Source organism: Carlito syrichta, unplaced genomic scaffold, assembly GCF_000164805.1.
Source record: "Carlito syrichta isolate Samal-C Ts95f unplaced genomic scaffold, Tarsius_syrichta-2.0.1 Scaffold303265, whole genome shotgun sequence".
Taxonomy (NCBI): Eukaryota; Metazoa; Chordata; class Mammalia; order Primates; family Tarsiidae; genus Carlito; species Carlito syrichta.
The window spans coordinates 280,365-298,048 of record NW_007247361.1 but is presented as its reverse complement, the minus strand read 5'-3'; the positions used below and the strand labels follow the sequence as shown (position 1 = coordinate 298,048).

Below are 17,684 nucleotides of genomic sequence, written 5' to 3'. Positions count from 1 at the left end.
AGGAGAGCTTGGAGCCCTATCTTTAAAGTTCTAAAAGATAAACAATTTCAACCAAGAATAGCCTACCCAGTCAAACTAAGCTTCATCAGTGAGGGGGAATTGAAATCTTTCCCAGATATCCAATCCCTAAGAATCTACGCTGCCACCAGACCAACTCTACAAGGAGCACTTAAGAAAGTATTGAACACAGCAGAAAAGGAAAAAAGAATAACAACATTCTTCACAAGAGTACAAGCAAAAGATTAAAAACACACATGAACCAACTCTAAAACCAAAATAAAGACAACACACAAACAGGAAGAACAACAACAACTCTGTAAGAACATTATGATAGGGATCAACTCTCACATTTCAATAATTAGCTTGAATGTGACTGAAAAGACATAGAATGGCAAAATGGATAAAATACCACCAGGCAACAATTTATTGCCTTCAAAGACTCACCTCACTAGAAAGGTCACTCAAAGACTCAAAGTAGGGGGATGGGAAACATACTTTTAGCCAAACAGAACACAAAAGAAAGGAGGAATCGCAATCTTAATCTCAGACAAAATACCCTTTAAGGTATCAAAAATTTAAAAAGGTACAGAAAACCACTACATAATGATAAAAGGTTAAATCCATCAACAAGAAATATCCATCCTAAACATATATGCACCCAACATAGGAGCACCAGCTTTCATAAAGTAGCTTCTAGGTAAACTAAAAAAAGATATTGACTCCAATACCATCATAGCTGGGGACTGCAATACCCCGCTCACAATCCTAGACAGATCATCAGGACAAAAAATCAGCAATGAGATCCGAAACCTCAATGTGACTCTTGATTAAATGGACTTAATTGATATCCCCTACAGAACCCTCCATCCAAAGACCACAGAATAAATATTCTACTCATCACTGCATGGAATGTACTCTAAGATCAACCACATATTGGCCATAAATCAAGCATAAGCAAATGTAAAAGAAGTGAAATTTTACAATGCACTTTCTCATACCACAGTGGAATAAAGATAAACATTAACACCAACAAGTTCACCCCAAAACCCACAAAGACATGGACACTAAACAGCATGATACTAAACAACTCCTGTGTCAATGATGAAATCAAAACAGATTAAAAGATACCTGGAAACAAATGAAAATGAAGAAACTTCTTACCAAAATCTCTGGGACGCCATGAAAACTGTAGTAAGAGGGGAATTTATATCCCTACAAATGCACATGAAGAAAATGGAAGGATCACAAATTAACAGCCTAACAAGTCACTTAAGGAAGCTGGAAAAGCAAGACCATAAAAACCCTATTTTCCACAGAAGAATCCAGATCACCAAAATAAAAGCCCAAATCCAGGACATAGAAGACAAAAAGATAATACAAAACAATCAATGAAACAAAAAGCAGGTTCTTCAAAAGGATAAACAAGATCGATGGTCCCCTAACTAGACTGACCAAGAAAAAGAGAGAAAAAGCCCAAATAAACACAATGAGAAACACAAAAGATGAGGGCACATCTGACCCTGAAGAAATACAAAAGATCATTAGAGACTACTATGTACACTTGTATGAAAAAAACTTGAAAACCTTAAGGAAATGGAGGACTTTCTGTTATCACACAACCTGCCTAGGTTGAAACAAGAAGAAATTGAGACCCTAAATAGACCAATAACAACAAAGGAAATTGACTATATCATAAGAAAACTACATCCCTCCCCCCAAAAAGCCCTGGACCAGATGACTTTCCAGCAGAATTCTAAAAAACATTTAAAGAGGAGCTGATACCAATTCTACTGAAGGTATTCCAGGCGATTGAGAAAGATGGAACTCTCCCCAAATCATTTTACAAAGCTAACATCACATTGATACCCAAGTCAGGTAAAGACCCAACAAAAAAAGAGAACTACAGGTCAACATCTTTGATGAACATAGATGCTAAAATTCTCAACAAGATCCTAGCAAACTGGATTCAACAACACATCTCAAAAATCATCCATCATGACCAAGTAGTCTTCATCCCTGGAATGCAAGGCTGGTTCAACATTTGTAAAACCATAAATGTAATTAAATATATCAACAGATATCAAAACAATAACCACATTATTATATCATTAGATACAGAAAAAGCTTTTGATAAAATCCAGCACCCCTTCTTGATAAAAACCCTCGAACATCTAGGCATACTGGAAACATACCTCAAAATAGTAAAAGCCATCTAGGAGAAACCCACAGCCAGCATACTCCTAAATGGACAAAAATTGGAACTATTTCCCCTGAAAACTGGAACAAGACAAGGGATGCCCACTCTCACCCCTCCTGTTCAATATAGTATTGGAAGTCCTAGCTAGAGCAATCAGAGAAGAGAAGGCAGTCAGGTATCCAAATAGGAAAAGAGGAAGTCAACTTATCTCTCTTTGCAGATAACATGATTGTGTACCTTGAAAACCCAAGAGAATCTATCAAAAATCTCTTACACTGATAAAGGACTTTGGCAAAGTCTCAGGATATAAAATAAATGCGCAGAAGACAATCATATTTCTTTACACCAATAATAAACAAACAGAAACCCAAATAAAAAGCACAATCCCATTCACAATAGCTACAAAAAAAAAATGAAATGCCTTGGCATCTTCCTAACCAGAAACATGAAAGACCTTTACAATGAAAACTACAAAACACTGCTCAAAGAAATCAAAGATGACACAAACAAGTTGAAAAATATTCCGTGCTCATGGATAGGAAGAATCAACATTGTGAAGATGTCTATCCTACCTAAGTCAATCTACAGATTTAATGCAATACCCATCAAATTACCAGTAACATTCTTCTCAGACCTAGAAAAAAACAACACAGGAATTCATATGGAAAAACAAAGAATAGCCAGAACAATCCTCAGCAAAAAAACAAAGCAGGTGGTATCACATTACTAGACTTCAAACTTTTACTATTAAGCTACAATAATCAAAACAGCTTGGTATTGGTACAGGAGTAGGCATATAGACCAATGGAATAGAATTGAGATTCCAGAAGCAAAACCTCAATTTCTCAACCAACTCATCTTTGACAAACCTCCACCACCTACCACTGGGGAGAGGAGAACCTATTCAGTAAATGGTGCTGGGAAAACTGGCTGACCATATGCAGAAGACTCAAACAAGACCCCTATCTATCCCCATACACCAAAATTAACTCGAAATGGTTTAGAGACCTAAATGTAAAACCTCAAACCATAAGAACCTTAGAGCCAGGCTCGGTGGCTCAGCCTGTAATCCTACGCCTTTGGGAGGTTGAGGTGAGTGGATTGCCTGAGCCCGTGGGTTTGAGACCCGCCTCGGCAGCGAGACCTCATCTCTACAATAAATAAAAAAATCAGCCGGGCATGGTAGCGCATGCCTGTAATTCCAGTTACTCGGAAGGCTGAGGCGGAAGGATCACGAGCCCAGCAGGCCAAGGCTGCGGTGGCCAGGAGTGGCCACTGCACTCCAGTCTGGGCAACAGAGTGAGACTCCAACTCAAAAAAAAAAAAGAACCTTAGAAAATGCAGGACATACTCTTATGGAAATTGGAACTGGCATCCAATTCCTGAACAAAACCCGAAACCCACAGGCCATAAGAGATAAGATAGACAAGTGGGACCTCATTAAACTGACAAGCTTCTGCAAAGCCAGAGAAACCATCAAGAGAGCAGGGAGACAGCCTACAGACTGGGGAAAAGTATTTGCCAACTCCAGGTCTGACAAAAGCTTAACATCTTGGATGTACAAGGAACTCAAATGTGCTGAAAAGAAAAAAACAAACAACCCCATCATAAAGTGGGCAAAAGATATGAACAGACACTTCTCAAAGGAAGACATCCGAGCAGCCAACAGACACATGAAGAAATGTTCAGCCTCACTAATCATCAGAGAGATGCAAATCAAAACCACACTGAGATACCACCTAACTCCAATCAGAATGGCAATTATCAATAACTCAAAAAATAACAGTTGCTGGATAGGGTGTGGCGAAAAGGGAACACTTCTACACTGTTGGTGGGAGTGCAAACTAATGCAACCTCTGTGGAAAACAGTGTGGTGATTCCTAAAAGCTCTAAATATTGACCTCCCATATGACCCGCAATCCCCCTACTGGGAATATACCCTGAAGAACTCAAATCACTCTATCAAAAAGATACCTGCACACATATATTCATCGCAGCATTGTTCACAATAGCAAAAACCTAGAAGCAACCATGCTGTCCATCAAAAGAGGACTGGATTTAAAAATGTGGTACATATACACGATGGAATACTATACAGCCATAAAAAAGAACACAATCATGAATTTCGCAGCAACCTGGATGGAACTAGAGTCTATAATACTGAGTGATCTCTCACAGAAACAAAGATCTGAGTATTACATGTTCTCACTCATATAGTGCACCTTGAACATCCAACATAATACTATAAGAAAAGGACTGATGGTGGTGGGAAACTATGGGGGGGAAGGGGAAGGGAGATGGGATTAACGGTAGTCAATATCTATCTGGGGATGGGGAGACACCTCTTATCAACAAGGGTGCCTGAACAAAGCATATTTGTATACCTAAGCCTTAACTGTACCCCACAATATCAAAATAAAAAATATTGATTATAAAAAAAACTTTTGGATATTTTGTTTATTATAGAATTTTTTACATTAACTTATATTTTAAATATTGCACTGAAATATTATTTATCTTGATATCTGTGTTTATTGGTGCTCCTTAAATGCTGCATCTAAAGCAAATTCCTCAGTCACCTCACCCTAGTCCCTGCAAGAAGTCTAAGCAAAGGGCTCCAACTCTTTGAAGAAAGTACATGGCATGAGTTAGTTTACATGGATGTTTTAACTTATAGATATCCAAGTGCACACAGGAGAGAAATGCACAGTGGAAATGGAGGAAAGTGTGCTTGAGTGGCCTGAAATTGTAGCCTTTTAACAAACAGCCTCATTACAAAGTGGGCAAAAGTATGAATAGACACTTCTCAAAAGAAGACATAAGAGCAGCCAACAGATACGTGAAAAAATACTCAGCCTCACTAGTCACCAAAGAAATGCAAATTAAAACCACACCTAGATACCACCTAACTCCAGTCAGGATGGCCAACATCAATAACTCAGAAAGCAACAGATGATGGAGAGGATGCGGCAAAAAGGAAATACCTCTACACTCTTGGTGGGAGTGTAAACTAGTACAGCCTCTGTAGAAAACAGTTTGGAGATTCTTAAAAGATCTAAAAATCAACCTTTTTTACATATGACCCTGCAATCCTCCTACTGTGAATATACTCGAAGAAACTCAAATCACTCTGTGAAAAAGATACCTGCGCACGCATGTTTATTGCAGCATTATTTGCAACAGCAAAAACATGGAACTAACCGTGCTGCCCATCAAAAAAGGACTGGATTTTTTAAAATGTGATATATCTACACAATGAAATATTGCACAGCCATAAAGAAGGACAGAATTATGAGCTTCGCAGCAACTTGAATGGACTTAGTGGGTATAATACTGAGTGATCTATCACAGAAAACAAAGAACTGAGTATCTCATGTTCACTCATAAGTGGACCTTTACAACAACTATCATAATACTTTAAGAAAGGGATTAATAGTAGTGTTGGGAAACTGTTGGGGGGGTTGGATTGCCAGTTGAGGGAACTTGGCCAGGGGAAGGAGGGGCACACCTCATCAACAAGGGTACCTAATCCTGAATTGCACCCCACATCTTTAAAATAAAAAAATTAAAATGGAGAAAATCACATTCACCATAGCAATAAAAAAACATAACTTAGGAGAATAACCTTAATAAAAATTGGCAAATATGTGTAAATAAAATTTGAAAATATTGAAAACAAAAAAGAGGGCTTGGGAGTAATGGGAAACTGCCAGGGGAGGAGGGGCATACTTCATCAACAAGGGTACCTGTGTAATGAACATTTGTATATCTAATACTGAATTGTACCCCACATATTTAAAATAAATAATATGTGTTAAAAGAAGACTTTCTTTTTCAAACACGGTATTACTGTCTCAGAGTTCCCTAGTCATTAGTATTGATTGCTTCCTAGTTTTTATTTAGAGAGTCAGTACACTTGTGGCGGCATGAGATAATCTGGTATATTTTAGAACATTAAAGAATTAGAACTGATAGAGATATCATTTCCAAAATTAATACCTTTTTACTAGCTGGGGATATCCAGGCATTTGCTTTATGAGCAAACAGAAAGGAAAACGTCAACTCTTAAGTTCAGTTAATAATAATAGCCATCTGACATGATTTTTGAGTTTTTACTATGTGCCAAGTGCTGTGTTAAGTACTATACATGAATTATCTCATTTATTCCCTTATTACAGATAAGCGTTAAGAAATGTGTCTAGGGTTTATAAATGACAGAGGCTTTAAAATATTTGAAACCCAGTTAGCCTGGCCCTGGCACTGATCCCTTAGCCATTATATTTATTATTTTTGAGTGGATTAACAGGAAAACTTACCAGAGTTGCTGAAAGAGCACAATGTTGGGCACATAGTAGTTGTTCAATAAATATTTAGTAAATGAATGAGTTGAAGGCATTGTTTTTCTCACATTGAACATGTTGGAAGTTGGGATGATGTCTTATTACCACTAATGTCCTAGAGGCAGTTGTGACATAGCTGTTGTCTGTGCATGTGCAAACTCGGTCACAGTTGTTTGTATAGTCATTTCATTGTGTATTGTACGTTGTTGGTACCACATAGATTGGTTAATATATTCTGGTTAATATATCTCCAACAAGATTACACTATAGTTGGCATTTCAGTGAAAAGTTACTGGTTTGCAGAAAAACATGGAAGTAAGAAGTGGAGTGTAAATGTGATATTAGTGATGAAGGTATTTATTGTTGGAAAATTGGCCTGATCTCTATGTTCTTGCAAAACAACAACCAAGGAAGAAACTTATGAAGATAAAGTGGTGCTGTTTTATTACAGAAATACATACAAAAGGGTTACCTAACACTTCTCCAGTCCAGCAACTGAAGGCAGGAGAAATTGCCAGTGCTCTCACAATAAATGAAAGAGATTTCAAAACAATAAGAGACTGGCATAACCAAGACTATGCATAGTGAAGGATATTTATTAAGGTATGGACTATCAATTTGTGAAAAACTTCCAACTGACTGGAAACTGCATAACTTCCAGTGACAAGTGCTTCAATTGAGGAAAAGGAAAATTATGAATTTAGTCAAAGAGGAAATGCTGAGAAAATTATCCATTGACATGTCTGTCAATGCCAAGGGTACCAGAATAGTTAAACATTAAGAATATATATATATACAATGTACAATATTTCAACATGATGCTATGCATAATGTCAAATGGTCAAAACTTGATACCGTATTTAATTTTAAACAATAAAATCAAAGTAAATATGGTAGACAGAATTTTGGCCCCCAAGATCTTCACCCTTTGTTGTCATATATTTGTGTCAAATTACATGGCCAAAGAGACTTTGCAGAGGTAATTAAGGTTACTCATCAATTGATGTTAAAATTGGGAGATTATTGTGAATTATCTTGATAGGTTCAATGTAATTGCAGGAGCCTTTAAAAACAGAGTTTTTTCCCAGCTGAGGAAAGAAAACAAAGTCAGAGAGAGACAACAGAAGGGAAAAGTCAGAGAGATTTTATGGATGAGCAGAATTCAACATGTGTTGCTGGCTTAAAGAGACAGGGCCACATATCAAGGAAACCAGGACCTCTGTCCTATAACTGCAAAGGATTGAATTCTGCTCACAATCCGAGTGAGCTTGCTTCTTCCCCAGAGCCTCCAGAAAGGAATGCAGTCCTATCAACACCTTAACTTTGGTCTTGTAAGATCCTGAGCAGCAAATCCAACCATGCCATGAGGAACTTCTGACTTCCAGAACTTTGAGATAGTAAATGGGTGTTGTTTTAAGATGCTAATTTGTAGTAATTTGCTATGCAGAAACAGAAGATGAGTGCACTATTGTGTATAAGTTTGAACCCAATCACATATGAGAATAAGCTTATACTCAATGATGTTATCTTATGTGTGTATATTCACTTGCACACACAGACACATACACACACCATAGAAGGAATGAATGACAGCCGAGCTGAAGAATGAATTATGTACAGCCATATGAAACAGATGACCAGGGGCCCTATGTAACTTTCCAAATTATGTTAGCTGTTGGTGTAGACATGTATCTGCACAGTTCGAGAATTTCTAATGGCATGAATGGATAATAGCAACCCCTTAAAATTTCTGCCAACAAACTAAGAAAAGACCACTTGAAAGAGGACTATGAGTTTGATTTTAACTAAAAAAAATCCCAGTAGCATCTCCTACTAAGTTCAATAGAATGCCAGCATTGCAACTTGCTAGAGAGTGTCAGCAGCTTGGAAGGAAGTTCTGAAAATGATAGCAAAGTACTCTTTTAAGAAATACTGAATTCTCAATATCCTTTTGACTAAGAGAATATCTGTGAACATCGATGACTGAATTGAGAAATTATTCAGAAGAGTAATATTCTGAATTTGAAGAATTTTAGAAATGTTTTAACCAATTTACTTTGCTTAAAATTTTCCCCTTATGTATAATCAACTTGTATAGTCTTAAATGTTCTTCAAGAATGGTATATGATAGAATTTATGTCTAATTTTTAAAAACTTTTAAAATAAGATTAAAATATTTAAATTGGTAAGAGCACATTGCCTCATAGCAGCATTTTTTTCTTTTAATGGTTTAAAAATAACAACACATCTCACAATCAATGATATCATAGATTCAGTGAAATACTATGACCCTAGCACCACCTTGTTTTCCTGTGGCTTTTCTACCTATTTATTTATTTATTTATTTATTTTTGAGTTGGAGTCTCACTCAGTCGCCCAGACTGGAGTGCAGTGGCCGCTCCCGGCTACCGCAGCCTCGACCTGCTGGGCTCCGGCGATCCTTCTGCCTCAGCCTTCCAAGTAGCTGAAACGACAGGTGCGCACTACCATGCCCGGCTAATTTTTTTAATTTATTGTAGAGATGAGGTCTCGCCAAGTTGCCCAGGTGGGTCTCAAACCCACGGGCTCAGGCAATCCACTCACCTCGGCCTCCCAAAGCGCGGGATTACAGGCTGATCCACCGAGTCCGGCCTACCCATTCATTTATATATGTCTACCCCTAAGACTACATATGCCTCGACTTTGAGAAGCACCTAAGAGAGCTTAGGGTGCTTTTCAATTTTAAGATTGGACAGCCCTGTGATTTTTCTCAGCACTGGTTTTCTGCTTTGCATTTTTAGGTGAGAGCAGTGGAACTTGCGTTTCAATGCCTATTGATCTTTATTTTTTTTTTCCTTTAAAATTCTGTGTGAAATCTAGTTTTGCAAACAAATTACAACTATTTTTGACTTCTCTATAACTCTTCTTTTAGGCTTCCAGGCCCCATGGCCCAAATTCTGCCATTCATTTAAGGAGAATTGACTTCCATGAGATGTGGTCCTAATGAGATAAGACTACAGAATGAGCTCTATACTTGTTCCAAGAGTCTGTTAGTAAGACTCCCAGAGATGTCTAGAAATCATCCTTTGTTCCTGGCCAGCAGCAATGGCATGCAGGAATAAACTTGGAATAGACTATATTAGCCTGGAGAGACAAAGGATGATGAGTGAGGATTTTATTTATTCCTGAGTGTTCTGTGACTGTACCCTGCAATCATATTGCATAATGTATAACTTTGAGATGTACCTGGCCCAAATGTGGTGATCTCTAGTACCTAGCCAGATTATGAATATGATTCTGGGCTGGAGGAGCAGTCACGCTCCAGAAAATCTAATGTGACTCACCCCTTTTGGACATTATCACTCAAAAACATGCAACCCTGGCAAGGTTTCTGGGAATCAAAATTCTGTTCCTAGTTTGGAGAATGTTGCTAAATGTCTTTATGTGAATTATACTATTCCAACTTCATTGTGTATCCATTAGATGAGGACTTCCAAACCTTTTTTTAATGCAACCCACAACAAAAATATTGAGACCTAGTTAATGTATATAAATTAACACACAATTTATGTGTTACATGTACACACAGATGTACACACATGTATCTCAGACAAAAATTTTATGAAACTATACTTGCTTTACTATGTATGTATATTCTGACTTATTTTTTTAAAAACAAAACCAAAAGAAGTTTCTCTCCTGACCCACAAAATTGATTTTATGATTCATTACTTTGTCATGACCCACAGCTTGAAAAACACTGCTTTAGACTTATCACCCTCATCTGACTTACCCATGCAGTGTTGGCGGCCTTAGTCAGTTATTTTTTAATATGGTGATTGTGTGAAACTGATTCTTCCCAACCATTTCAGGAACTACTTCACTTGAAAACGTATTGTCCTTCAAATTAGGCACCTTGGAGAGTGGTTTGTTGGTGTACGTTTTGTATACATTGTATACAAGTGAATACAATATGTTACATAATCTGATTTTGGAATCCTGGGGACACGTGGAGTAAAAGTGTCCCCACACTCTTTTTACTATAGAGCTGACACATTCAGTCTCACAAAGCCCTTTTAGACGCATTCTTCGAGTCTTGTACAGTAGTCATTCTTAAATATACCTTAGTGAATGGATTCCTGTTCTGCAAGGAGCTTACGTCAATAGTAGATGAGCAGGAGATTATTAGAGGGAAATGACAATGAAGGATAAAGAAGACAGCAGCAAGAGCGGTTGGGAAGAGGCTGACCATAATGCTCTGTGGAAGAAGAGAGAAAAGTTCGGAGTGAGTAGGAAGAGTCTTAGATTACAGTGTGATTCGGAAAAAAATCTCTGTTCAGCCCTTGAGAACCCCTGATCACAATTTGCCAATTGTAGGACTCTTGCACGCATAGGAATGGCCCTGTCCCTATCCTCACCACCCTCATTCTGGGGGAAGGTTGGATCCAACAGTTGGGAGAGAGAGGTGGTCAGTCAGCTGTGCTTCCTCATACGGGTTCTACTAGAGTGAGCTATGAATGGGACATATCCGTGGCACAGCACTTAGTGGGCTGCTGAATAAATATCACTTGATTTACTTAACCATCCAAAACAGTTTTTGTTATTCTTACTTGGCAGTTTAATTATCATCTTTGTACTAATTGTTCTTATCTTTAAAACTGTATTCTTGAGATATAATTCACATACCAGAAAATCAACCTTTTTTTTTTTTTTTTTTTTTGAGTTGGAGTCTCACTCTGTCGCCCAGACTGGAGTGCTGTGGCCACTCCCGGCCACCGCAGCCTCGACCTGCTGGGCTCCGGCGATCCTTCCCCCTCAGCCTTCCGAGTAGCCGGAATGACAGGCGTGCGCTACCACGCCCGGCTGATTTTTTGATTTATTGTAGAGATGAGGTCTCGCTGCCCAGGCGGGTCTCGAACCCGCGGGCTCAGGCAATCCACTCACCTCAACCTCCCAAAGGCGCGGGATTACAGGCTGAGCCACCAAGCCCGGCAAAATCAACCTTTTAAAATATTCAAGAGCGGGCGAGTGGGCAGCAGGCACGGTCCGTGAGCGGAGCAGGCAAGCGAGTGGGAAGACAACGCAGCCACTTTCCTCACCAGCCAGCCCACAGCGGTTTGTCCCCTCTCACGGGAGTGCGCCAATGCCTGGGCGGACCCAAACCCTGTCCCCTAATGGTGAGAACAACAACGACATCATCCAGGATAATAACGGGACCATCATTCCTTTCCGGAAGCACACAGTGCACGGGGAGCGTTCCTACAGTTGGGGAATGGCAGTCAATGTGTATTCTACCTCCATAACCCAAGAGACTATGAGCAGACATGACATCATTGCCTGGGTTAATGATATAGTATCTTTAAAGTACACAAAAGTGCAACAGCTTTGTTCAGGAGCGGCCTATTGCCAGTTCGTGGACATGCTCTTTCCAGGCTGTGTTTGTTTGAAGAAAGTAAAATTTCAAGCAAAGTTGGAACATGAATATATTCACAAGTTTAAACTTCTGCAAGCATCATTTAAACGAATGAACATTGATAAGGTAATTCTGGTGGAGAAGCTAGTGAAAGAACGTTTCCAGGACAACCTGGATTTTATTCAGTGGTTTAAGAAATTCTATGATGTTAACTACGACGGGAAGGAGTATGACCCGGTAGAGGCACGACAAGGGCAAGATGCAATTCCTCCCCCTGACCCTGGTGAACAGATCTTCAACCTGCCAAAAAAGTCTCACCGTGCAAACTCCCCCACAGCAGGCACAGCTAAGTCAAGTCCAGCATCTAAACCAGGATCCACAGCTTCTCCCTCATCAGCCAAAAGGGCTTCCTCCAGCAGCTCAGCATCCAAATCTGATAAAGATTTAGAAACACAGGTCATACAGCTTAATGAACAGGTACATTCATTAAAACGCCTTGCCCTTCAAGGCGTGGAAAAGGAAAGGGATTTCTACTTTGGGAAGCTGAGAGAGATCGAACTCCTCTGCCAGCAACATGGGCAGGAAAATGATGACCTCCTGCAGCGACTCATGGAAGTGCTCTATGCTTCAGGAGAACACGAGGGCCACACAGAGGAGGCGGAAGCAGAGGAACAAGCCCATGAACAGCTGCCCCAACTGCAGGAAGAGTACTGACCTGCCTGGCAGCTCTTGACACTTCCATTGTGCTGGGAACGTTTCTTCTGGAGAATTGGAATATGTGTGGCCTCAAACTCAACAGCAACCAGTTGTTCCCAATCTGCCATTACCATCAACGCACTATTGCGCACGCCAGCCACTGCACTTGGTTCCCATTTTCTCTGCCAAGATGTGTTAGCAGACGGCCGCCTGGCCACCTACCCAAAAGATCATAGGGTCTTATACATCCAACTTCTCACCACTTGGCTGCTTGAGATTGGTTCTGCTCTCTTCTTCATTTCTTTCCAGAACAACTCTTCCTCAACCCACCACCACCACTACCACCACCCTCCTTTTTATCCTGGTGTGAAACAATGGTAATTTGATATATGGTATTTATATTGGCATTTCTCAACCCAGTGTCACTAGATGTCACACACATTTGTGGTGCTTTGATGTTGGCAAGTCTAACCTCTAAACGTAAAAATTGGTAAATAATTAATTGGAGCAAAGGGAAACTTGATATGAAAGCCATAATGACAGTGACTTCTGTCATGGGGAAAAACATAGGGTCAGTTTCTCCCTGTACTCACAACACTAAAGGGAAAAAAATGGATTCAAAGCTAGGACTTCAGGGCCCGGCAGTATTCATACATCAGCATGTTAGACACCCACATAGTATGTTGTTAGCTTTGAAAGACATTCACTCAAGGAAAACACCATCTCAACTTTGCCCTTTCTCTGTATGCCCCTCTCCCAGGTTCTCATGCTATTTTTCTTTCTCAGGGTCCTCTTTGGTGGGCAGCAACTCTCCCTAAGATGTTGTCATCAGTTTTCTGCAGTCCAGAGGGAGTCTGGGTAGGTCCAGGTCTTCCTGTCTCGTCCCTCTCCCATCTTGTGTGAGTTTCAGCCCAAGAACTGTCCTTCACGCTAGGAGACTTCCACTGAAGGACCTTCAGGGTGTGGAGCTCCAAACTCCAGGCTTCTGCATCACCCTGCATACTTGCTGGAAGGCTGGAAATGAAGACCTTATTCATGGGAGTGTAATTCCAAGGGGGAATCATGGCTCTGCAGTCTGGTGTTGACACTGGAACAACAGCACAGGAAAACCTATGACCCCCTAGTATCTTCTGGAATGAGGAATCTCCCCTCTTTAACACAAGGGCTCCCCTTGCCATTGACCTTTGCTGAACCATGGCAATTCATAAATAGAGGAAACGTTAATGAATTAAAAGCATTCCTTATTTTTTAAACTAATATTTGCACATTTTCTTAGTCTCTTTCCAAATCTTTGCCTCTCTTTATTTTTATTTTTCCCTTTGACAGATGGTATCCTTTCTTGGATCACTCATTTCACTTGGTTTCTAACTTTAGGTTTACTTTCCCTTGTTATTTGACTTAGCAGGTGCAACAAAAACAAGAAACAAATGTGCCCATCCCACTTTCCACTTAACTGAAAAGGTTAAAATAAATTTCTGGATTATATATCATAAAGCTCTGAAATTTCTTTATTAATTGATGAGCTACAAATTCTAAATTCTAACATTGAAGCTTTTCACCAAAAAAAGTCTTTCCAAAATAAATCTTTTGCAGCAAAAATAAATAAATAAAATATTCAATTTGGTGATTTTTAGTATGTTCACAATGTTGTACAACCATACCTCTGTATCCACAAAATTTTCATCACCCCAAAAAGAAACTCTATACCCATTAGCAATCACTCCCTTCTTTTCCCTCCTCCTAGGCCTCATCAATTACTAATCTACTTTCTATCTCTGGATTTGCCTATTCTGGACATTTCATATGATATTATATAGCCTTTTGTGTTTGACTTCTTTCACATAACAAATTTTCATCATTCATTCATGTTGTAGCATGTACTTAATTCCTTCTTTCATTTTTGTGGTTGAATCATATTCCATTTGGGGATATGCCATGTATTTTTTCAATTTTTAATTTTAAAGACATGGGGTGCAATTCAGGGTTAGGTATACAAATGCTCATTATGCGTTTACCCTTGTTGATTATGTATCCCCTCCCCCCAGAAGATTCCCACTACTGACAATCACACCTCCCTCCCCCGCAACCCCGGCAGTTTCCCACTACTGCCAATTCTTTTCTTAGAGTATTATGATAATTGTTCAAGGTCTGATAATGAGTGAGAGCATGTGATACTCAGTTCTTTGTTTCTGCAATAGATCACTCAATATTATAGACTCTATAGGTCTAACATCTAAGATCTATAAGGAACTCAAATGTGCCGAAAAGAAAAAAACAAACAGCCCCATAACAAAGTGGGCAAAAGATATGTATAGACACTTCTCAAAAGAAGACATAAGAGCAGCCAACAGATACATGAAAAAATGCTCAACTTCACTAGTCATCAAAGAAATGCAAATTAAAGTCACACTGAGATACCACCTAACTCCAGTCAGGATGGCCATCATCAAGAACTCTAAGACCATTCAAGTTGCTGTGAAATTCATAATTTTGTCTTTCTTTATGGCTGTCTATCATCTATCATGTATAGATGCATGCATTTTCTAAGGTTCTTATCATTTATATGTACCACATTTTTTTTCTAATCCAGTTCTCTTTTGATGGGCAGCATGGTTGGTTTCATGTTTTTCCTATTGTGAACAGTGCTGCAATAAACATATGTGCAGGTATCTTTTAAATAGAGTGATTTGAGTATCTCTAGGTATATTCCCAGAAGGGAGATTGTAGGGTCATATGGAAGATTGATTTTTAGATCTTTTAGGAATCACCACACTGTTTTACACAGAGGTTGTATTAGTTTACACTCCCTCCCTCCAACAGTGTAGAGGTGTTCCCTTTTTGCCACATCCTGTCCAGTATCTGTTGTTTTTTGAGTTCTTGAGTTCCCAGCACCATTTACTGAATAAGATCGCCTTTCCCCAGTGGTTGGTGGTGGAGGCTTTGTCAAAGATGAGTTGGTTGAGAAATTGGGGTTTTGCTTCTGGAAACTCTATTGGTCTATATGCCTGATCTTGTACCAGTACCAGGCTGTTTTGATTATTGTAGCTTTATAATAAAGCTTAAAGTCTGGGAGTGTGATACTTTTTTTTTTCTGAGGATCGTTTTGGTTATTCGTGGTCATTTATGTTTCCATATGAATTCTTGTATTGTCATTACCAGGTCTGAGAAGAATGCTGCTGGTAATTTAATGGGTATTGCGTTAAACCTATAGATTGCCTTGGGTATGATGGATATCTTAACAATGTTGATTCTTCCAATCCAGGAGCATGGAATATTTTTCCATTTGTTTGTGTTATCTTTGATTTCTTTGAGCAGTGTTTTGTAGCTTCAGTGTAAAGATCTTTCATGTCTCTGGTTAAGAAGATGCCAAGGGATTTCCTTTTTTTTTTTTTTTTGCAGCTATTGTGAATGGAATTGTGCTTTTTATTTCGGTTTCTGTTTGTTTATTGTTGGTTTATAGAAATGCAACTGTCTTTTGCACGTTGATTTTATATCCTGAGACTTTGGCAAAAATCCTTTATCAGTGCAAGAAGGTTTTCAAGGTATAGAATCAAGTCGTTTGAAAAAAGGGATAACATGACTTCCTCTTTTCCTATTTGGATACCCCTGATCTCCTTCTCTTGTCTGATTGCTCTAGCTAGGACTTCCAAAACTATGTTGAAAGGAGAGTTGAGAATGGGCATCCTTGTCTTATTCCAGTTTCAGGGGAAATGGTTCTATTTGCTGTCTGTTTAGCAGTATGTGGCTGTGAGTTTCTCGTAGATGGCTCTTACTATTTTTAGGTATGTTCCATCTTTCTTAATTGCCTGGAATACTTTCAGTAGGATTGGTATCAGTTCCTCCTTGTATTGATGTGGAGTCCAAGCGTTTGATTCACGGCATTGACACACAATTTACCAAGAGAGAGGTTTATTAGCCAGGTTCGACTGGCCAGGGCCACCCACCAGACTCACAAGTCTTTAGGCGAGGGCCCCACACTGCGAGAGGGGCCTTTCTTAAATATGCAAAAGCCCACCTAATCCACAAGGCCATTATAATTTAAATTCGAACAACACAAAGCCCACCAGAAGGGTCTTGCCTGCCACAATTCAAACAGAGAAAAGCCCGCTAGAATTTGAAAGGGGCTTATCGCACAACACTCACACACTGCCAGCGGGGGTTACAGAAGCAGAGAAAGCTGGTTAACTTATCTAACATAGTCACTTGGTGCTCCCAAGTAGGGTGTTTCTTCCAGGGTTTCCAAGAATTACTAAGTTTTAGGGGAGAGGTCACAGCACACAGTTTCAGCATACTTAATATATGAGGTTATAGTTTCATTACATTTCACATAATTCATCACACAATATATAAAGCTTCACACAGTTTTCACACAATTCATCACCTCTTACAGTATGTTTTGTAGAATTCTGCTGAAAAGTCATCTGGTCGTGGGTTTTTTTTTTTGTAGGTGGTTTTCTTATGACATAGTCAATTTCCGGGATTGTTATTGGTCTATTTAGGGTCTCGATTTCTTCTTGTTTCAACTTGGGTAGGTTGTGTGATGTCAGGAAGTCCTCCATTTCCTTTTCAAGTTTGTTTCCATACAACTGTACATAGTAGTCTCTGATAACCTTTTGAATTTCTTCAGGGTCAGTTGTGACTTGATCTTTTGCATTTCTGATTGTATTTATTTGGGATTTTCTCTCTTTTTCTTGGTCAGTCTAGCTAGGAGTCCATCAATCTTGTTTATCCTTTCAAAGAACCAACTTTTGGTTTCATTGATTTTTTTGTATTATCTTTTTGTCTTCTATGTCCCGAATTTGGTCTTTCATTTTGATGATCTGGATTCTTCTGCAGAAGTTGGAGTTTTGGTGGTCTTACTTTTTCAGCTTCCTTAGGTGTTAACATGTGTTAACTTGTGTTATGTTAACTTCCTTAGGCTGTTAACTTGTGATCTTTCCATTTTCTTCATGTGTGTTCATAGAGATAGGAATTATTCTCTTAATACTGTTTCATGGTATCCCAGAAGTTTTGGTAAGATGTTTCTTCATTTTCATTTGTTTCCAGGTATCTTTTAATC

The 17,684-nt window shown here is 39.1% G+C and overlaps 2 protein-coding genes across 4 annotated transcripts in view; both read left to right on the top strand.

The window, feature by feature from the left end:
- Positions 1-17,684, top strand: part of PDE11A (phosphodiesterase 11A) — a 424,947-nt gene that overhangs the window by 169,684 nt on the left and 237,579 nt on the right. The gene's annotated exons all lie outside the window — the stretch shown is intronic.
- LOC103260607 (microtubule-associated protein RP/EB family member 2-like) lies at positions 11,542-14,109 on the top strand. 2 transcript variants are annotated; one of them, XM_008058242.1, is made up of 2 exons: positions 11,691-11,780; positions 11,900-12,643. In XM_008058242.1, exons 1-2 carry the CDS (start codon positions 11,691-11,693, stop codon positions 12,641-12,643), a joined length of 834 nt encoding a protein of 277 aa, XP_008056433.1. The 2 variants fall into 2 exon arrangements, with proteins under 2 accessions (XP_008056432.1, XP_008056433.1); XM_008058241.2 differs by having other exon boundaries at positions 11,542-14,109.